Source organism: Polyergus mexicanus, unplaced genomic scaffold (genome assembly GCF_030449975.1).
Source record: "Polyergus mexicanus isolate NDT 795.1 unplaced genomic scaffold, iyPolMexi1.0 SCAF_6, whole genome shotgun sequence".
Classification (NCBI taxonomy): Eukaryota; Metazoa; Arthropoda; class Insecta; order Hymenoptera; family Formicidae; genus Polyergus; species Polyergus mexicanus.
The window spans coordinates 12,063,981-12,079,570 of NW_027223326.1; the positions used below are offsets into that span (position 1 = coordinate 12,063,981).

Sequence of the window (15,590 nt, forward strand, 5' to 3'; positions counted from 1 at the left end):
GTTTTAAATATATACATATATAATATATAAATATCCATTAATTCGTATTACGTTTCTTCTAGGCAAAACTCGTTAAACGAATGCACTAGTGCATCGTGGAGAATGATTAAAAATTTCAGTCATTTACTATTAAACTTTTCGCGATCTCTCGTTCCGTTTACTAACTTTTATAATTATATCCTATTGCAGAATAATTTAGTCTCCCATAGACTTTCCTTTTCATTAATCTCTATCGAACTTTAGCTTTACAAGCTTCTACTGGTAATGCAATTTATATATTGTATGATTACGCGAGAAGTAATTTAATTAATGAATAATTTATAAATTGTTGTTATATAACTTTTTAAACTAAGAAAATAACAAAAAAAAAATCAAAATTTATCTTTAAAATTGAACGATCGGTGATTAATGATCGTCGAATGGAATTTAAAATGCGATGCGTGCACTCGCGCATTCGTTTATTGCCAAGTATTGGAGAGAGAAAGAGAGAGGGGAAATTATTTAGACTCGCGTCCATTAAAACATTACAAAAAAATTGCAATCATACACAAGTCTAGGTATCAAGATAAAGTTTGTGTTGTTTTTACCTTTGTAAAATCCTGGTTAATTTCAATGTAGCATTCATTCATAGAACCGATTAGTCATATGAAACACGTGGTCGGTACGCGAGCGAATCGATCCTCCGCGTCGTTCGGAAAAAATTCAGACATTTATCTTTTCTCACATTTATCTTTGCGGTAATGATTCGATATACATTTTCCGGTACAATATGAAAAAGTCTTGTTTCGCTGATTATTCTTCGGTCTTTTCAACGCGAATAATCCGAAAGACTCGGAGATCGCGACAACAAGTGTCCCGAGACATTGCCACGAGTTCACCACTTTTTTTCAATCGTAAAGTAGCATTCATTGGAGACAGTGAAGGACAAACAAGTATCGAATTGGTGCAGACAGGTGTGAAATGGTGCTCGATCCACATCGTCTAGAACATCTATGCATATAACTACATCGGATCGAGATTGCAGAAGCGACAAAAAATTGACGACGGTATTGAGACAAATAATATAATATATGTAATATATGTAATGACGATACTATGCATATAAATCAAAGTAATATGATATTTTTCTTACATTATAAACGCTAGATAATATTTAAAAAATATTATTATTATTATTATTATTATTATCTTGAAATATTATTAGTATTTAATAAAAAGGAAAGACGACTCTATTAGCCTCTTATACTTTATTCATATAACTGGCAATTTTTTAAATTATGTCATGTTATATTAATATTTGGATTATTAAATTGTGAAAGAGTTGAGCTGTAAAAATTATATTATTACAATGGGAAAATAAAAAATTTATAAAACTTTTTTATATTTTCTCATTTTTAGTTTATCCCGAAGAGTAACTTACTCTTTTCGACAATGTATTTTCTGTCGTTCTGATAAATCTCGATCCGCGTAAAGATTTCTGTATCGGCGCTCGAAACATTGCGCAAGACTTACTTTCTCAGCTAAGCTCTCCAACGTTTTCGGATAACCACGCTCGTACGGTTGAAAATGTTGCGTCGACGAAGGTTTCGGTTGGTGCGTGATAACCGGCGGCGGTGGCGGTTGATAGGACCAGTGACCTTCCGGCCGTGAATTATAATACAGATCACCGTTGCTCGATCCGAGATCCTGGCTTGATCCCAAACCTGTGAGACCGAGTCTCGATCGCGACGGCAACATTTCGCGCCCGTCGCCACGCCTACGGCTACTGCCATCTCTGCGTGTAAAAAAAAAATGTCGTATTTTATATACGCGAGGTTCTATTCAAAAATAGTAACGAGATACGATTTATAAAATAGAAAATTATCTTAATTTATGATAGACATCATTTAAAGCATCGAAATTGTCGGAGAATATAATGTAAGAGATAATTGTTCTCTCCCTCCTTATGGAGGGAATCTTTACTAACGATTCATTTACATTTTTAACGCACTTTTAAATGAGAAGGGAATAAAAATAAAAATTTATAACCATGTTAAAAAACAATATATAAAATCATTTATATAATATCTCGAAATAGCCCATTTGTGGGTGTGTGTGTGTGTGTATGAGAAAGAGACAGAGAGAGAGAGAGAGAGAGAGAGATATCTTGTCATTTTCAACTATTATCGAAATATATAATTACTCGAGATATAAGAATTACGAATAAGCAAAGGCAATACCTGACATGATTACTAGTCACGTGGTCATTCTCGTCCTCGTTCAATTCCCTCTTGATTACTACTACGGGTGGTGCCTTGTGCTCAGTCTGGCGAACATGTGAAACCGGTTGATGCGAACCATGTCTCGTGGCCAAAACGAGTCGCCTCGGTATCGACATGATGATGACGACGTCGTCTAGACTCATATGCGTCACGTCGACCAGATTCACCGCCAAGATCTCATCGCCCACCTGTAAGCGCGAATGCATGATGGCGAATGACTGATCGATGCCCGATTCGCGAAATGTCAAGGTGCAAAAGTATAAATTTAATTCGACGCGCCATCGAAACCGCGTCCCGAAATAGATTCCGTTCTTAAATGACCAGTTTGTTTTTTTCGACCAACGGCGGCGATCAAGTTTTCGCTTGACAAAAAAGGAAAAAAAAAAGGCAAGGCGAGAGGACGATTCACTGCTCCGTCCTCGTTTTCTTCGTCGCGGCGAAAGAAGGTGAAAATTTGCAGGACAAGATGAAGGCGAGGATTCTCACCTTTAAACAGCCACTATTGTAGACGGCGGTCTCCAGAGCTATCCTGGAAATAAAAACCCCGTCGTTCCTGTCGACGCCATTGCCCTCGCGTATGTAGAGACCGAGAGTCTGTCCTGGTCGTTTGATTATCTCGACAAAGTGGATAGGGTGCTTTGGATCCTGAAACGAAGATCGAGCAAGCGAACATATTTTTAATTCGTGCGATTAAAATATCGCACAGCGTTTGCGCGTGCTCGAACGGCGTGGAAATTACGCTGCGCGAAACTGTTCCATTGTCGTGAAAATAATTTTCCCCGTGCCCTGATGCGGCAAATGGTCGCGATGCAAGCAGATATCGCTATACCTGTTTGTTTAGTTTCGAAAGTTATATTCACGGCAAATATTATTTCAACGATTTGTTTGCTGCCTACACTATCAGTTTTTTCTTATAATTGTTATTAAAGATAACAAAAATTTATTCACAAAAATTAAACAAATTGAGAGAAAAATTTTTATTTCAATCTGCGTTTAACTTTAATTTAAATTTTCACATCCAGTTTTATATTCGAATTGTGCATTTCCGCATTTGTATAGTCTATTTCCTTTACATTGAGTTTTGCTTGTGTGTGTCTCTAAAACATAAAAAAATATAAATACGTTTTTTTTTTGTTTTTTTCTATAGCCAAACGATGATAAGATATTAAATAGCAATATATTATTCCGTGATTAAATTATATAAAAAATTAATAAAGAGGTAAAAATACGGTGAACAGACAGGGGTAATGGGTTGACGATAATAAAGGAATACTGCGTGTAGTACTAATTTATGACAAGATATTACGTTTCAACGCGAATGAATCACAATCTGTCGGAAGCAGATAGGTCCATCGATAACATACCTGCATGGCGATAAATTTTTTCGCCGCCTCGGAAGCCTGTCTACCCATTTGCCGAGGTTCAATGACACGCACGACCATCTCGCCTCTTCGTTCGACAGCTTCGAGGGCCGCCGCTGTCGAAGCGTCATGATCGTTTTCGACAGTCTCGATCTGCTTGAAGATCTCTGTACTGATCCCGCTCACCTGCAATGGTGAATCCTTCCGTTTTACCGTATGTATAGCGAATATTTATCATGGGTGCGTGGATTGATGAAATTGTCTCGACGACAAAAGTGACACTTTTTAATTCATTGTCATATTATTCGTAATTTTTATCGTGCAGCAAAATTCTCAAATATTTTAAATAAAAGAATATACTGTAAAAAGTGAAGTAATTATTGTATATAATCGGCTACGTAGTAAGCCGATAATAAATACGTAGGAAGAAAGATATAGTCCAATAAAATTAGTAATCGTACAAAATGTTACTCGAACAAAATAAAATTTTTACAGCGGAGTAAGATATTATATTTTACATTTCTACTTTGTTTATTTATTCAAAGATCGGAAACGGAATAATTTAATTTATATTTCGTATGTTATTGTAATAGCGATGAGATTATGTGAAGAATGTGCGTAACGACTAAAGCACGTGTCAAGTGTCAACATATTTCTGTCAGTCGTCGAGATAACTTCACGAGCAACGCAAAATTGAGTGTCGGGATCTATCGTCACACTATTCGCCGATTGAAGTTCGCCGACGCAACGAGCACTAATAAATTCGTCCATTGTATCGGCAACGAGTTAATAAAGTGTCACCTACCTTCCTGAAGTCTCCTTGAATGACCATGGGGGGTGGTTCCTTGGGGCGCAACTGGTTGGCAGGTGCCTGCCTCCCAGGACTTGCGCTTATGTCTGTCACTTCCCCCCGGCCCTCCTAGAAAACAATGACCGATTATTTTCACCATTGATTAACCTTAAGATAAAATTAGGCTAATTACTGCGATTAATAATACAGAGAACGATGAATGAACGACGATTAAAAAAAATCTCGTATCGTTGAAATGGAGCGCTACTGTTGGCACGGAGACTCGGGATAATTTAAACGGCATCTTTTTATCAAAAACGGATTAATCAGGATCTAAATCAACGATAAACATAGTCAAATTATTGATATGCCACAAATCAACTACGTATATGACATATTCTATTAGCGATTGCGTAACGTGGGTATCTTATATTATCCAAGACCACAGTGCATTATAGAAGCTTGTATGATTTTGATAATATTAATAAAATGATAACAGATTATTTAGAATGCATGAGACAGAAAGATAGAGGAGAGAAGAAGAACATTTTTCACAAATACGTGACCTATTACGATATGAACATGCCATTTTGAAGCAAAAATTTCTAATCGATTCAATCAATTCACTTAAAATATATATAATATATTATACGATATTTTTTTCATAAATCTTATATTACAAAACAAATTGGATGAACAAATTTTGTTACAAAAATTTTCATTGCTTTTATCGAATGTAAGCAAATTTCTTCCTTCTTTATAAATATCTTATATTTTTTTTATTTAATTACTTTTAATAAAGGAATGAAATCCTTTATCAACACAATCGACAAGATGTACAATATTTGATAAAAGTAAGCGGCAAAAATTATGCATCTTTAACAATAAGTACAATAACATTTTTCAAGCGGTGGACTTAATTTTTGAAAATCTCGTATTAATTTCAATCAATATGATAAATCCGATTAACATAATATGATTATGCGATCATGCGTGCCATGAGATTATGGAATGAGATTACGGAATATTTAATCCAAGAAAGGAATATCTAAAATATTATTTATTTATTCGAGATGTATAAATACGACGTCTAAATCTAAAACCCATCACGATCCTCTCAGAAGCACGAGAGGCCGTTAACGAAGCAAATGCGGTGTCTCGCGAAAACTCATCAATCTGTCACTTTGGCGTAACATCACAAGCACCGTAAATCCTCATGTTTATTGACCGTGATTTCATCCGGATTCACGTCTCATCGAGACTATCGACAAAAGCACATTATTATCGAACGACACGCGCTCATAAAATCATCCACCTGCCACATTTCAACGTTATAAACGCTGTCGCGAGTCTTTGCGCGCGCGCGCGCATTGATTATAACACAGGATACGAAAGAATTATTCTCTCTCCTACATATAACTCTGGATTTTTAGAAAATAAAGAAACCTTGGATCGATTGCACGCGTCTCGAGTAAGCTCGTTCATTTATCAGCGCACTCGACAGATATTAACGATTAGGAGTATGCCGGTAGCCGGGAGAATAGCGCAAAAGATGAACACGCACCCCGCGGAGGCATGTGACCGGGACGAGCCACGCGGCGGTACCGCACATCCGGTCGCAGAGCGACAGCAGGGACATCCACGCTGCCGTGGCCGATTTACAGCCTCTTTCGCTACCTGGCAGCGGCGGTTCCTGGAGTTGCTCGCCGCCCTTCCTTCCCGCGGCCCACCACTCCCGTACTCCGTCCGTCTTCTCTCTCCGTCTCTCCGTCTCACCCGTCCGCGATCCGGCGAACCCGTCCGCCGCGCGTGTCGTACTATCTCGTCGCGGCGCCGGCGGTCCCATGCGTGCGCGAATTATCCTCGGTTAGCACTGCGAAGACACCGGCGGATCTTCTCCTCCGACCTGTCCCTCTTCTCGAGCGTTTCCGCGAGCCGTCGATCTCCTTCCGGTCTCACGTGATCGGCGAACCGTGCGAAAGGGCGCGCGTAGGACGTAGCATAGCTAAATGCCCGACGAGAATACGAGTGCGACAAAGAAAAAGAATGATGATAAAGAGAGTGACGGAGAATGAAGAAACGAGAATGAGAGAGAAAGAGAGAGAGAGAGAGAGAGAGAGAGAGAGAGAGAGAGAGATTACGCGCGGATTACCTTTCGGAAGAAGAAACATCCCGAGCCACCCCTGTCGCACATTCTCGCCTACCCCATGGTGGCTAATATGGCGGGAAGCGGCGTTCAGGAACGAGTACGAGTCTCGGTGAGGAGGGTAAAAGGCGCGCGTGCGCCATCGCCGGGAGGTTACCGTGTCGCCGCGGAGTAGTATGAGTGAGTATCGACCCGGCGTGACGTCACCTCACTCCCCCTACCTCCCTCAACGTACATACTCTTCTCGCATAGCCACCTCCCCCCCCCTTACCTCTCATCTCCCTCCTACGTCCTGTCTCTTACGCGCTCTTTCTCTACGGCACTCCTACCCCCTCGCAACATACCACTAAACGTGGTGTCTCTCCTCCGATTCCTCTCTGCGTGCCCACTCGATTTCTCTCTGTCGCGCTCGCCATTTCTTTCCACCTTGTCCTCTTCTCTCATTACCCTGGTCCTTGCTGTCTACGGTGTCCTCCCGGCTCCCCTGTTTTCGTTCCTTTCTTCTCCACCTCTATCCTCCTGATGGCGATCCCTGATTCCCGTACTTGCGTTCCTACCCTTTTCCTCTCTCTCTCTCTCTCTCTCTCTCTCTCTCTTCAGGTATTTCCGAGTGTTTCGGCAATCTCGTTGGCGCCTTTTCGCTTAGTCTGATTGTGAGTTACGTATAGGATCGTGCCTCTTTCCTTTCCTTTCGTTTCCTGGCGCATCAGCCATTCTGTCTCTCCTTTAAGAATTTTTCCTCCTTCTTTTTTCTTATTTTTCTTTGCATTCTCTCCGAATTTTTCTTACCTACACAAAGTGCCTTAAGCGGCGCTCTTAACGATACTTCTCGTATCGCTTTACACGCGTCTTTCAATCTTTCCGCGATTTTCACGTATTTTCATTCTCTCTTTCTCTCACGTTTTTTCGCTCTCCCTTCCTCTTCTCATTTCTCCCCAACAATTCCAGCCTTCTATCTCTTCCCAGTCGCGGCTATCCTCAATTGGATTTTCCCCGTTTCGTTTACTTCTTACTTGCAGTCGCTGGCACTTCCCTTACGAGTGTCCCTCACCTCACACGACAGCGGCAACCTTTCTCGCGCTTTTTTCCACGACAGAACGGATTTTTGCGATTCGTAAGAATGGATTTCTTTCTGATTCGCACTTGGCGTTTCATTCTCCGTGCATCAAAGTGTCGTTCCGATCGTTCGTTTCTTCTATCATGACGATATCTCGTCTTACTTCCGCGCGTATCTCACTTCCTCACATCCGCTTTTCTTACTTCATTTTACTACCGTTGGATTCTTCCTCGTCTCTCCACTCGATATTAATTTGCGCATCGCATATTTTTACACAATTTTCGTGTCATCCACTGTGTCCCTAACGATAACTTTTTATCCCCGATGTGTGTATTCACTCTTCTTTCAACCTAACCTAACCTTCGCCGCTACTTTTCTCGCTATACTCTCGATATACATAGTGTTTGCTTTTTCTCGAGATTCTTCATCCTTCCGTCACATTTGTTCTCGAGTTGGCTACTACTTCCCCATCGCGCCAACTTCTTGCTCCACGTATGACGATGGTACGCAACTCCATTATAGACAACAGCTGCGACTCGAAGCTAGGAACTCGCCCCCGGAGGCGATAAATAAGCCTGGGGCGCAGGACAAACGTGAGAAACGCCGGTAATGCACTTTCCAAAGTAGTTTATATCATCGTGCTCTCGTTGACATAATGCGAGTCGTTTTTCAGCTGGAGGGGCATCTCGTCGCGAAAAACGCAAAGCGATGTTGAACGAGAGAGGAGACGTTGAATGCTACGATCGCAATCGTTAAATGTTCAATGTCATTTCCATTGAACAGCAAACTTATATATTATCTCTCTCGTAAAGAAATGTAATAACAAATCTGAACAAAGTAGAAATCAATGTAGAAAAAGGTCAGATGTAGGAAAAGACTATTCTTTTTTAATCGAGGGATTTTATTTAATATTAATCGCGTTATCTCGTATTTTATTTCACTCGAAAGAATGGAAAACCAACGTAATAACGATGTCACTTGCAGAGAAATAATTCTATATCGTCGGGAACATCAAAGGTTATGAAATGAAAATTAATGCGACTAAAATTTCACTGATAACGGCAGCGATAAAATTTGCGAGCGAAAATGTATGTAAGGTAACGATCTCCTATGCGATTTAAATTGATTTCCGCTTTGCTAAAACACTCGTAATCCAATATTTGCTGGAAAATCCGTTAATGCATATTATGATAATTTGACTCGCGGCGATTTTGGAACATGCACTTAGAAAATCCTTCACTTACTTAGCTGGGTCACCAACCTCCTACGTGAATGCGACGATCACAAGGTAGGAGAATGAATAGGCGACCTCGAATTTTTCCCCACCAAATGCGAATAGTAAGGTGCGAGGATACTGATCGTGTAATGGATAGCACTGACAATAGTAATAGTAGTAGTAGCACGTTGTATAACACGGAGATAGCAAAAGATATTATAATGGCGGTATATTAATGCCGTGCTCCATCCACACACATACACACTTTCCACTTTCAATTTAATCCGCTACGCTTTTTCCACCCTCGGTTTTCTTCCTTCCTCTCCCTCATCCTTCTTCCTTTCCTCTCTCTCTCTCTCTCTCTCTCTCTCTCTCTCTCTCTCTCTCTCTCTCTCTCTTTTTCTCTCGATACACTCGCTTACGTTATAAAGTAGACGGAAATACCTTAACGATATACCGGATCGTTAATATAAGGAAGAATTAATTTTCCGATTCCTCATATTCGCAGCTTACACAATAACCGTCGTATGGGAATTTATTACAGTGTATCTCACCCTTTATACATATATATTACCAAGATCCAGATTTAATTTAATTATAAAAAAAATAATTGATTTTCATATCTAATCGTATTAATGGAGACTTTTAATTAAACAGTATGCAAAATTAAATCACATTTTTCTATTCTGTAATTCACGATAATAAAAGAATTCTGTTTTCGCGATAATATGGGAAGACCGATGAATAATGGCCAAGAGAACATCGTTCATCGACCTTCCCCTATTATGGTTATGCATTACCTCTTAATATCCCGCCAGATATAATTGTAAACACCGGTGTAAACGCGGCCCACCGAGCATTCCCACAAATTTACGTCACCCCAATATAGGGACGCGAGTCAGTGATAATTTGTTCCATGGAAGGGACTCTGAATTTAATGTTTGCCGACCTACGCGTTTGCCGAACTCTCGTACCGTCGAGTTACTCCCTGGCAAAGTGGCAGCGTGGATATTGTGCAACTTTTGACAACGGGTACTAAAATTCGTGCTTCGCTTTCTCGCGTATTTCGCGTTACCGCTCGGGAAGAAAGTTTTACGAACATGAATTTTGCGCACACAGTGTATCTGATACCGCGTTGAATATCTTTACTTCCGATACATAATCTAAATACTCGAGTACAAATATATTTTGAGATATATATGAAAAATATTAACATTTTTAATAAAAGATATGTAAAATTTAATAATTCTAACATGAAAGGATAAAAAGATCATAATCGAGAAATGCATTTGAGAATTGCATTGAGATTTATTCAGTCCTAAATGTACAATATATATAGCTTAATTTATATCTTTTAAATAAAATGTGAATTTTTTAATTTTGTCGAGTAAAAATTGCAATCTGATCTGCATTAGTTGCAATCTTTCTGCAAAACTTTATTCGTATTTTTATTCGTCGAGAAATAAAAAATGAAAAAAACATAATTTATATTATAAGTTCGGGAAATAATTCGATTAAGATTTCATTATCGAATCCACACACGCTTCATTAGTTTTTGTATTCCTTAAATAAATTATTCTTGAAGCTGCCAACCTCCCCTTCGCACGTAAGAGAACTCGGAAAAAATTATCCCCGCATCCGAGCCCAGAAAATGAAGTTTTACTTAAGAGATTAAGAATGAAGAATAAGGGCAAAGTCTGGCCCACAATCCAGAAATATGTCCCAATGAAATTGAATCCGTAGTGACCAATTTATCCGGCCTCTATCTCAATTTAATATCGAATATCTTGAACGATGAATTTTCGTTGGTTTCAACCTAGATTTTCTCAGAAATAGAAAATGTCAAGAAAAAATTACGAAAAAAAAAGAAATCTATATTTTCTTATTCTCTTTTTTCAATATTTCTATAAAATGATTCCACGTTAAAATTCAAAAACTTATTCAATTCAATTATTCGTTTTAATTTCGATGATAATCAAATTTTAAATTAATTATCAATTGTGCAATTAAGGACTAACACACGCCTCCTTTATCCATCATTCTGATTAGAAAAAGAAGTTTGGCAATAAAGAGAATAGATGGGGAAAGCTAGTATGTGCAGTAAATAAAATAGATGCGCGTAACAATGTGCCATTGAAATTCGATGCGTGCCGTGTAATGTGGTGGTAACTTTGAGAGGAGGAAGCGGGGAGGAAACGGCATGCATAAATCGCGTCACTGCGCGCGAAGCGCAGTGTTTCTTCGAAAACTTCTCGAAAGAAATCTCACAGCAACTCTCGGGGGCAAAGATCGGGACGGAAGGTCGTCGATACGCCACTGGTCGTAGTAGTACGCGAGTGTCAGTAGTAAAGCGTAGTATTGTACATATAGTAAGTAGAGTAATACGACGTGTACGCAGGCGTACGCACGTTTGGTATCAGCGGTATCGGTGCGAGGAGGGGGAGGAGGGGGAGGGGGAGGAGGATGTATTAGAGGAATGATTTGAGGTCGAAAGAGGAGAAAAGAGACGAATGCGAAACGAGGTAGAAAGGGCGCGAGGGGTGAACGAGAAAGAGAGGGCGCGCGCGGTATATACCATATACGCGAAAAGGTAAGAAGAGGAAAGGGATGCGAACGAAAGAGGAGAGTGGGAAACGGCACTCCGCATCCTGCGATACGATATCCGTTCGACGCGCCTGCGTTTTGCGGTCCCGAAGAGGGCAGGGCGGAAGGTGGAAGAGAATTCGCGCGTGTGCACGCCCGGCTTTTGACCGCGCACGCTCTACCACCATCCTGTGGCATTTATACGCGTGTATGTCCACCGCCCGATCGATGTGAGCTTGTGTGAGTTTTATGCGTCTATAATACACCCTCGTAAGAGAAAATAACATACATGTGCGAGCGCGACGCGAATGACGATCTTGGCGAAATCGCGTCTCATCTTTCTCTTTCACGGTCCTCTTGATATTTATAATTACTTGATACTAGACAATGGGCGATCGATAATTTCACAGGGTAGTCTCACAGGGTAGAATTACGATATTATTCATCGATAATAGATTGTAATCTGCCGATGGTCTATTTTCTGCATTAAGAAATGCAAAAATAAGGAAAATCCGCTATTGCTATTTTAAAGTTTAAAATTAAAATTTATAAAATCATATATTTTTATACAATTTCTTAATTTTAGCGTAAAACGGTACTAATAAAATTTGACATAATTAATATTTTACGGGGATAAATTCTTGTTAATTAAATATTTCACGTTTCTCATCTAAATCAGATGATCTCTCAATTAGAACGATTAGAGAAAATTTAGAACCGTTTATATTTAAATTCTTATATTTTATAGAAAAAAGGCGATATATGTGTTGCGCGATTACTCAACTAAACTGCCCCTTCTCTCGACGTATACGATCGCTAAGGATTTCAATTATCGCCAGTGTTACAATTGTCCCTGGTTACAATTGGCCCCGCAAATGGTCCTATTGACTTATCCAACCGTCCGGCGCGACTGCACGATAACCGAGACTTCAATCACGATTAAGTTAACCGAGACTGGGTTGCAATCGAGCATTACTACCGGCTGTAGCTTCCGTGTAACATCGAGGGTACGTGACTTAAATGTGGCGAACGTTTCGGAGCGAAGGGTCGCGTGATTCGAGGGGACAAAAAGCTGCCATAAATTGCAACAACATGCCCGAGGTGCGGCACAGCTTACGGGACGGTAACAAATGATAGATTGTATCCATTTCAAAGATCCAAAGCGTGGACAATCTATTCTGAAAAAATAGACTACAATCGATCGATAATTCAATCAATAATTCTCTATAGACGGAGTAAAGAGATTATTTCCATTCCCTGGAATATTTTCATTCCCTGAATACGTATACGCCTGCAATTTGCATGTTTTGCTTTAATTTTGAACTCTAAGAAACTATATAGCTATTGAAAATGCAATCGCTCTTTGTTTTATACACACATGCACATATCGTATATTTAAAATAAAATTACTGCATTACTATATCAAAATAAGGATTAAGCTCAAATTGTTAATATATAAACAATTCAATATATAATATATTAAATTCGATAGTATAATGCCGACAGCATTAACGAAAAAAATTACTGTATTTTTTAAGATTTAAACCGATTACGATATTTTTTTATAAAATATGCAATTATCTTGTTTACGCTTGTAGTAACTAAATAAATAATAATTTGTATCATTATCTATATATTTTTCGCGATTTAAGCAAATTGGGGCTGGTCAATCTATGCAAGTGATAAGGATATAACGCAAATGGGAATCGACGTGACATTTATTGCGATTAGTCGTTAAAACGAGCGATCGATAGCTTTTTACGCATCGTACCTTCGTTATGATTGTGTTATTGCGTCGCAATCGTTTTATAGCGGGGGTGGGTCCGAAAGAGAATTTAAATGGAAATATATAGAAACGCGCATTGTTTTATACGGTCTTCGATAAAACGACATGGCATCGTAGGGTGCAGCGATCATAGGTCATTTAAACAGGCAAAATAAAACTATGTTAATGCATTTCCCATCTGGGGACACATTCATCCTGGAAATCGATGAATGGGTAGGTAAAGCAAAATGTTCTATTTAAGGTATAGTAATATAAAATATTGAATATTTAGGAAAATATAAATACCAAATAAATATAACGAGAGATTTTTGGGCGCTAAATATATATTCCCTTTTAAAAAAATATGTGTATTCTCGAAATATCCAATTATGAGATTCATTCTTTGGAGAACGAAATCTTTCTCTCTCTCTTTCTTATTTTGTTCAAGATTCATTGTGTTTGAGAGATTTATATTACAAAAAGCTTTACATCATGTGGATCGTGAAATAGAGATACGCGTAAATTTCTAATTTTAGAAATTAAATACTTAATTAATTAATTATTAATTTACCATCCAGGATTTACGCATTGTTGCATAAAATAGGTTTTCATAATAGGCAGCTATTTTTCAGGAAATACCTTCGAAAGCTCCGCTCCGTCAAACTAATTTCCGCCGCAACTATATTTGCCGTATCCCATATGTGCACAGGCATCATGATAGCGATGCGTGCGTGTATGTATATGTGTATATGTGTGTATGTGTGCGAGCGTGGCAGTACGAATATTGCGCTTCGACGCAACCGCACGACGTCATATATATCGTAATATTCGACTCGCACACAGAACAGATATGCACGTTCTCATCTTGAATCTCGCGACACGACCCGCAAATATTTTCGCACTTCTTCTTATGTTATTCTATCTGTAGAGTGTGTATCTCGCGAATCTCGCAACTGCCCCGTATGAAAGCGTAACGATAAGCAGCGACGTGCGAAGAATTTTACACGTAATTCAGTACAACACGTCGCAGCTTTCTGACCGTGTGCAACGGAAACTTCTTATTTATATGCAATGTCGAAATATTAAGCAGGTGCAAATGCAATAGCGCCTATGTCTATACCATATATATATATATATATATGTTCATACAGGATGGCTCAAAATTTGTGCCAGTGCCAGTGCCGTAACAAAATTTGTTCACCAATTAATCAATTTATTTCTCGACACTCAAAATACAGATAACGTATGAGTTGTGAATTATTAAATACCATTCTTTCTTACGTATATGTGAATAACAATAAGATTTAGATCATTTAAAGTTAGAAATAATAAAAATTATTCTTATTAATTTATATTAACCTAATTTTATTAATATACAATAAATGCATTTATTTATCAAATAATCTGAAATTAAATATTTGAAATCTGATCTTCTGGACACTTTCTATGCACGTTCTCAACAATACTCTCTATATATACGTTATAGCATCTATTTTCTCATATGTCTATCTATGCTCTCTACCAACGATAAGTCCATGTACTTGAGTAATATAATACAACTTATTAATGGCAATATTATTCCATCTTTTACTATTATAATATTTATTACACACACATACCCCCACACACACATATATATATACGCGTGTAAATGTGTACTGTTATATTGGAGGGAAAGAAATTATGAAAAAATAACTTAATTTTTTTACTATAAATAAAATGCGAAACGAGATTGACCCAGTTTGCTAGAAAATTAACAAGAAGCTCTCTCCGCTTTATCAGATAAATGAAATTTATCAAAATTAACCATTACCAGACCATTTTATCCGCAACTACTAAAGAGAAATACATGTCGTCTCTTGCATGCTTGCTTTTTAAAATAATTTCTGTTGCCTAAAGATAAATAATAATTATATAGTATTAATATCGATAATCAATAACATATATTAGCTGTTAAGAGAAAGGTAAATTTATTTGAAATCTCGCTTTAGGCAATCTATATAATTCGCGATAGAAATCGCGAAACAAAAGTTTATTTATTATTTTATATGTGTCGTATATTTTCATCTATAATTCAATATTACGTGGTATATAAATTTATAAACATAAAATTCCGTGTAGAATTCCTTCGCATATCATAAATAATGGTCTAAAATGAATTTAAAATAGAACGTCTCACTTTCCCCGATCATTTTAAGATATTTTATACAAGACTTCAAAAGAGTATGTATTTTTGGTCGTTTTTAAGAAGGTACTAACAAAATATACACGAAAGAATTAACAGCATAAAGAGAGAGAGTTTTATTAGACGATATTAATTACGTTACAACATTAGGGATGCCATTAACGAACGATGCTGTAGGCGAATTATGCGCCCGATATGAAGTCGCGTAGGACGCGACGCGGTTATG

At 38.2% G+C, this 15,590-nt stretch overlaps 1 protein-coding gene across 19 annotated transcripts in view; it reads right to left on the reverse strand.

The window, feature by feature from the left end:
• Rhogap100f (Rho GTPase activating protein at 100F) overlaps positions 1-15,590 on the reverse strand; it is a 60,159-nt gene that overhangs the window by 12,731 nt on the left and 31,838 nt on the right. For 13 of the 19 annotated variants that reach the window (XM_070297294.1, XM_070297287.1, XM_070297284.1 and 10 more), the window contains 6 exons: positions 4,428-4,541; positions 3,626-3,808; positions 2,748-2,906; positions 2,220-2,449; positions 1,513-1,774; positions 588-599 (listed from right to left, as the gene is read on the reverse strand). In XM_070297294.1, coding sequence (XP_070153395.1) covers positions 588-599; positions 1,513-1,774; positions 2,220-2,449; positions 2,748-2,906; positions 3,626-3,808; positions 4,428-4,541 — 960 coding nt within the window. Of the gene's footprint in view, positions 1-587; positions 600-1,512; positions 1,775-2,219; positions 2,450-2,747; positions 2,907-3,625; positions 3,809-4,427; positions 4,542-5,976; positions 6,523-6,564; positions 6,757-15,590 lie in introns of those variants that run through there. The other 6 variants (XM_070297281.1, XM_070297300.1, XM_070297299.1 and 3 more) reach the window with 5 other exon arrangements.